The sequence below is a fragment of the Girardinichthys multiradiatus genome, chromosome 20 (assembly GCF_021462225.1).
Source record: "Girardinichthys multiradiatus isolate DD_20200921_A chromosome 20, DD_fGirMul_XY1, whole genome shotgun sequence".
NCBI classification, from domain to species: domain Eukaryota; kingdom Metazoa; phylum Chordata; class Actinopteri; order Cyprinodontiformes; family Goodeidae; genus Girardinichthys; species Girardinichthys multiradiatus.
The window spans coordinates 30,918,036-30,925,263 of record NC_061812.1 but is presented as its reverse complement, the minus strand read 5'-3'; the positions used below and the strand labels follow the sequence as shown (position 1 = coordinate 30,925,263).

The 7,228-nt window shown below is 38.7% G+C and overlaps 1 protein-coding gene across 1 annotated transcript; it reads right to left on the bottom strand.

Moving 5' to 3' along the window:
- Window positions 1–484: 484 nt before the first annotated feature.
- Window positions 485–6,978, bottom strand: LOC124856205 (probable nuclear hormone receptor HR38). The gene is made up of 7 exons (XM_047346480.1): window positions 6,846–6,978; window positions 4,599–5,431; window positions 3,646–3,775; window positions 3,257–3,420; window positions 2,941–3,143; window positions 2,666–2,844; window positions 485–2,567 (listed from the first exon to the last, which is right to left on the bottom strand). The coding sequence occupies exons 1-7, from the start codon at window positions 6,910–6,912 to the stop codon at window positions 2,305–2,307; spliced, it is 1,839 nt and encodes a 612-aa protein (XP_047202436.1). The 5' UTR covers window positions 6,913–6,978; the 3' UTR covers window positions 485–2,304.
- Window positions 6,979–7,228: the final 250 nt, after the last annotated feature.

Sequence of the window (7,228 nt, the reverse complement as noted above, 5' to 3'; positions counted from 1 at the left end):
CTGGCGTAGGCCTTACCAGGGAGGCTGGTTACATAATATTCAAATAGTAAAAGCTTTTTGCAGGTCAGCAGCTGGAAAGTTGTTGCAATGTTTTCTACACTGGTGTATTTCAAATCAACACAAGACTATAAAGTATGTGTGTAGCTTTTATTGCACTTCTATTGTTTGTATTGTGCATCTATTGGGATGAAGGGTGTAAACTTTATATTACGCATAAAGATGGAAAAAGTTACTGTTTGCTAGCTATACTTAGTGACTGCCTGACCACTTGATGTTGAAAGCCTAATGCTCTACACATAATCTATGTACAGCCCCCTGCCCCTCTCAACACCCCCTCCTCCTCAAGTTGGAGTAAGATGTTTAGTTTATTTTGTCTGAACACTGAAGCCCAGTGTTCCAATTTTTGCTTTAAATACATTAATTTCTAATAATTAAGGACAGTTTTAATTATGGACCTAAAAGAAGAAAAATTGCCACAGAAATATTCACATTTGAAGAGCAAATTAAAGGCATTTTAATCAAGTTGATACACAAAATATAATCTCTTGAACAACTGTTTGAAAATAAATTGAGATCAGTCACATTATTTTAAAGAAAAATATAATTTATGGCAAGTATTTGTTGACTTTTGGGATCTTTGCCCTGTTTTACAAACACTATGGCAACATTTCCAATGTGCATACATATCCCAAACAATACACATACCATATGAGAAAGAATTGTTTGTTCTGTCAGAACATTAGAGTCTTAATAGCTGCTCATCTTGTCATCACATTTTACTGAGTCCTCATGATTTAAAAAAAAAATGATGAAAGAACTACATTTAACATGTACTAAACACAGGTTGATGATTTAAAAACATAATTACAGATAATGTATCTGCAATAAAAAGAAATAAATGTCAAACAAAAAATATACATTATGTCTATGCATATAACTCTTCAGGCATTAAGTGCTATACTTTCATATAAAATGCACCAAGATTTATTTATTGTGGGGACAAGAAGACATTGACACCTGCTAGATCTATTTTAATCTTAGATGGAGATGCCCTTATAACTTTCATTGCCTCAAGAGCATGTGAACAGGATTATAGTCTCACAGACATTTCATCACCCGAGAACCGTGGCATAACAGAATGAACACATGCCTCAGGCACTTTATATCAAAAGGAGCTCCAGCTCTGATATACAGAACCCTCACAGTTAATGACACTCCCAACAATTTCCTTTAAAACAAAATAATGCATTTTTAATCTACACTTCATTGACAGGTTTAGTATTCAATTACTTCCTATTTCCCTGTGGTATAAATATGTGAGACCCAGAGACCCATTTCTCTTAGACACTTGTCAAAATGGGAAAGACTAGAAACCTTGAAAATCAAGAAAGACAGGTGAGAGTTGATCTCAAAGACGTGTAACAAAGAAAAGCATCTTGAGGTCATCAACTCTCTGTAATGATCATTTAAGGCTTTTTGACAAATCTTAACAAGGGGTGCCAATAATTGTGGAGGGTGCTGTACATTACTCATTTCCATATGGATCCTTATTGTTTACATCTATAGTGAATGGGGACAAATGTCAATTAGTGGGATTCTTGGACAAAGGAGTTATGAAGGCACATTGTGTTTATACCCAGCACATAATCTAGTTTCACTGTAAAAGCAGAAAAATATAGTTGCAGACACCTTACAAGGAGTTTATCGGGAGTTTAAACAGTATCTGCTTTAACAAGGTGCTCCAAAAAGGCAGCAAAGACTTTTTTCTAAAGCTTAAGGTGGTAAGGTATATAAATGATTGTATCAAAATAAAAAGTTTGTTAAACTTTGGTCCTAGACCTTTCGAGAGAGCAAAAATAGAACTATAATTTATGAAATGTAGAAGTAGATATATCTACGCTGAAAAGAAGCTGAAGTTTTAGCTTCAGCGTGGGATCATGAACTAGTCTCTTAAGAAATTAGTGTTTCTGAGAGTATTCTGGAGCAACGCATTGTGTCTTCTAAGAAATTCAAATCATAAAAGCTGCAGAACACAATAACACAAACATATGTACCTCAGCAACAAAGTAGATTTACAAATCTCATAAAACATACTGAAAAACATATGTTCTTACGTAAATGCTGATACAATCTCAGCACTGATATCAATCCCATGTGGTGCCACGAAAAGTATCACATTCACTTTCAAAATATATTAGTAAAAAATAATGATCTCTTAGAGAATATCAGACATGATAGCCCACTAGTCAGTGTACTGTGTGGACAACCTTTCTTCTTAGTGCTGTCTTCTTGAACGTTATGTTCTTAAAAGGGCAGTGTATCCATAAAGATTTTTTCCACAATTGGAGGAGGGGGTACCAAGTCCTCCAGTTTCAAGTAAAAGATGCGTTGCTGGCCCTGAGTACACAAAGTTCTCAGCTCCGGGAGTTTTCCCAGAAGACGGGACAGGTAGTTGGGTTGCGTCCATGTCACTTCTGATCCAGTTCCACTCATGTGTTCCCCTAAACAGCTGATGAGGTTGCTCTGAAAGTCCTCTACTCTTTTCGGCTCCTTCAGGCCATGGCGGTCTAGGTATAAATTATGCTACCGTTAGATTACAGTCTTAAATAAAAATTTATTAATCAACAAAGGTTTGCTTAACTGAAAAGGAGACAAAGGCACTAACCGGTGATGATGACAAATGCTGAAAGACAGGCAAACAGTGAGACATCTAGGTTCATGCGGTGAAGGCTCTGTGAAAAATCCATGATGGAGTCAATCCAACCACCAAAACTGTTAGCGCACTGCTGTCGGTGGAGGACCAGGCCATTACAAAAGATCAGCTTGCTTTTCTCTGGCTTTGACCTGAGCAGTTTTAAACAATTACAAACATTAGAGCACTGAAAGGTTAAACAATTTATAACATTAAGTTTATTTTAACAGTTGAGATATATAACCAACCTGTATGCAACACGAAGAATAAAGAGCTCAACAAAGGCAGATTCAAGAAGAAGCTCCTGGTCCTCTGTGCAGAAGTCTGTGAATCCTGGGATGGTTTGAGCCCAGTTTCTTATTACATCCAAGGCACCAGTCAGCAGGTCATAGAACTGCTGAATATCCCTGGCATCCTCATTTTCTTTCAGATTGTCTGTCTTCTCTTGATACTGCAGAGAAAACAAATCGAGAATGGTAATTACCGCTTAAGCCACTGGTTTTATTAAAACTGCTGTTATCAAATGGAAAGGAAATCTGGGCCAACTGAAAGTCATAGGTTTACCTTGGAGTAGTCGAGCTTTCCGATGCTTGGGTCAGAGTCCAAGTGAGCCCTGATGAGAGAAGGGATGATGTTCACACTGGGAGCTGTTGATGACGTCTCAACTGCAGTCTTGGGTTTGGATGGGAGGCGACCTCTGCGGCCTTTGAGGCTGTCTGTGCGAACAACTAAAAGGACAAGGAGAGGAACACACATGTATGACCCTTACATATCAACTGATACATACTTCAAACAACTTCAGTATCAGTTTCAGTGGCCTCTTTTCTTCAGCTGGTGCTGTAAAACTCAAGTTGCACATAGCCTTTTTTTTCCAAAAACTGTCACTGCAAATCCTAGTTTGTTATCATACATTAGACCACTGAACACTTTGAGAGAGTCTGACATTGCTTTACCTTCTTTGACCATTCCCACTGCAAGACATTTCTGGAAACGGCAGAATTGGCATCGGTTTCTCCTCCTCTTATCCACCGGGCAGTCTTTACTGGCGAGGCAAACATACTTTGCATTTTTCTGGACAGTTCGCTGTGAAACAAAATACAAAAAGCATTACTATAGTATATAACAGAGACAACTGTGTATTCCAATAAAAGATGGCATATTATCCAAATTATTAGTTATTAAATCCAGAAAATCTTCCTATGTATAAAAACATGTTTTTACTTTTGGCTAACAAAATACTTAGCATTTAGCAACAATATTAGCTAACTATACTACCAAACATTACCACTTGTTGGCTATAATAGCATGCTATCAATACCAAGTTGCTACTGATAGTAAACATTATTGATAGCATGTTGCTGTCAACATTTGTGTTAGTTTGCCATCAACAGCAACAAGCTAACTGGTAATGTTTGCTATCAATAGCAACATGCTAATGTATCCAATTAGCAATATATATAAAGAAATTGAAATTGAAGCAATAATAATAGAAATAGAATATGTATCTAGACATGTTCAGGCTTTCTGAAAACATGTAAACACTTTTCTTTTTGTCTTCTTTTCCCTTAATTTTCATTTCAATACCTGAATGTCTTTAAAGACTTTTTTTCAGTTAGGCTTAAAAAAGCTCCAATCGCAAAGAATGAGCCAGTGTCGTGAGACCATGTTTAAGTTAAACTTGCAGTTGAATCCATAATTCCGACACTAGTGAGCTTTTAGCTGAAAATGTGGCATACAATGGATGGTCATCTGAATAATGAGGAGTCTATCAGTTCCTCTGTCAACTCTTTTTTGTTTTGTCCCAGATTTCTTAAAAATACAACTTTTAGATACTGTGCATTTGCCGCAGCATTTTAGGCCAAATGTTTTTTTCCTCCACTTGACGACTGGTTAATGTCTTTCTTACCTTAAAGAAACCTTTGCATCCCTCACAGGTCCGGACCCCATAGTGCTGACAGGATGCGTTGTCACCACAAACTGCACAGCGACCCTCACTGGAACCAGGGTTAGAGGTTTTCAGAGACATTACAGCCCCATCCAGTGTTCTCGGGCTTTCCAGTAGTGCATCTTCAAGGGACATGGGGGGGCAGAGAAGTGAAGAAACACGTTGATGTGGTGGGAGAAAGAAATCATCTTGACAAGGTGGCACATCCTGATGTTGACCCAAAGGAGAGTGCTGCTCTTGTGTATTACTGAAGGTAAAAAATGAAAACTCCTGAGCCATGGTGGCCTTGTCAACAGAGGACGGGAATGCTGGGGGAAAAGAGCTGAAAGGGCAATCCCAGACAGCTGCAGACTCTGACTGAAAGCCTGGTGTTTGAGGAGAACCAGTGCCGTAGATAGGGCTTCCATAATATTCAGAGCCACATGATGAGTGTGTTTCTTCAAGACAGCTAAGAGAAAATGATCCTGGGTAACAGCCATAAACTTGGAGATCATCCAGCTTGAAAGCTTGGTTCTCCGTCTGTGGGCTAGGTCTTTCGACTGCAGCAGGGTGGCTGCAAGAAGCTGCAGAGGCAGGAGGGAAAGTGTTAATCTTGCAGGAGTAAGCATCAAACTCCCCAATGTACCCATTTCCCATCAAGGTGTTGATGCTAGGTAGTGAGGATGCTGACAGCTGGTCCTTTTGGCCAGAGATTTCCATAATCAGTTTGGCACTGAGGTCTGGGTTTAAAAGCTCTGAGCCGAAGTAGTTGTCATAGGGCAGGGATGCATACTGGGCTTGTACACAGGGCATCGCTAAGACACAGGAGACAAAAAAAAAAAAGTTTGTTAGTGTAAAACAAGTGGTATTTTGTTCATACATTGAAACAGCAAAACTATTGCTTTGTGATTTCTTTCAAAATGTATGTCAGTGTAATTTCATCAAACTTCTACACATCATATTGGGGCTATGATCTGGATATACAGTTTCCCTTTCACAATAAAAAATACCCCTTGATCAGTGTTTCTATGTTGTTTCTGCATCCACTTGAAGTCGTTTGAATGACCAGTCAGTAGTGTCAGATTGACGGCCATACTGAGCCTACACCTGAAGTTACTTCCTGTTAAAAGAAGCTGGTTCCGCTCCATGGTCGCCACATGCTTGCTTAAGATGAAGGATTGCTACAAATTCAGTAACTCATTAACCGGTTGACAAATAGAAATTACATGATCAACTGAATTTGACTGTATTGCATTATAATCACTATCAAATTTAACTCTGTATAATTAAGTATGAATCTATCTATAAGATTTTATTGTATTTGTAAAAATTGGACTGGTTTGATTATCTATCTTAATGTGATTGGATATTAACTAGAACTATTTGTCTTGTAAAGTGTGTTAAGAGGTCACTCTAAATAAACTGATCTTTCATACTTTAATACCCTTCAGTTTTTTTTCAGCAAACTGAAAGACTAAAGTATATTACAGTATTTGTATCATTTAAGTCAAACCTTTGCAAGCTTTCCACTGTAACCATGTAAACAGTAGCCAATGTTAGCGGCTTGAAAGTGCTCCGTCTCATTTCATCCAACGTGCCATTTCTCTTGCTTCAGGCCCTATCAGTCCTCTTCGGATATTGTTAGATATTGTGTTACTGGCTGCTAATGCTTTGAAAACCTCCCTGAGTGGAGGGGAACCCTCTTTCACAGCAGCCATACCATGTAGTGTTGCAGATTGTATTTCATGTCTGACTTAGTGCCAGTTCGAGTGGGAAAGGTGATGAAGCCTGTTTGTACATATATGTGTGCTACTATAGCTGAATGGACATATATCAACCATCCCACTAAGTTTTATTTTAATTCCTATTCTACCCCTGGTGAAATGTAATTTCCTCATTTATCAAGCCAGTTAAATCTGCTAAAGTGATTTCCTTTGCTTTAGTGGCGGCTATAAAAGTTAACTTATTACAGTTACGTTAATTCGACTGAAGCAATACAAACAAACCGCCTAAACCTGATTATAACTGTGTTAAACGGCACCACTCTGAGCTAAGTAAACCTTACTGCATTAACAGACACTAAAACACATCTTTTTAAAAAAGTTCAAAATATTGTGCCACTTTCCATGTCAGACTTCTTACAAGTTTAATTTTTGCTGTAGCTGTCAATAAAAGTGAATACCAGGTAACGTATATAAAGACTCTTGTATAAAAAGTACTTTCACTTACCTATTTTATGTGAATATCCTGTTTTTGAAGCTTTTTTATGTGATTCAATCCAGTAAAACAGATGCATTCATCTCCGTCAGCTGCTGTCGGCACACCCACCCATTCAGGCACACTGTCACACACACCCTGGGTCAGAGCAGTCGGCTCCATACACTCTTGTTTTATTTTGGCTGGGTCGACAAAAAGGCGGGTCCATGCCCAAACATGGTGAACGGGGCGGTAAAACGTTCCGGGAGCGCAGCCAATCAGCCTCCAGCGCTCGAGACGCAGACGTAGTCTGGCGTGACGCACGCACGGGATTCCATTGACGCAAGAGCCGAGAGTGAACGTTAGGCTAAATATATCCTGCGGCGTTCACATAGGGTTATTACTGAATGAAAAAA

Excerpts from the sequence above, each read along its gene's own strand:
- LOC124856205 (XM_047346480.1), bottom strand. The coding sequence starts at position 6,912 with ATGCATCTGTTTTACTGGATTGAATCACATAAAAAAGCTTCAAAAACA. Across the intron at positions 3,776-4,598 it reads GATGCAAAGGTTTCTTTAAG|CGAACTGTCCAGAAAAATGC; the intron begins GTAAGAAAGACA and ends TTTGTTTCACAG. Across the intron at positions 2,568-2,665 it reads AGCATTTGTCATCATCACCG|ACCGCCATGGCCTGAAGGAG; the intron begins GTTAGTGCCTTT and ends ATTTATACCTAG.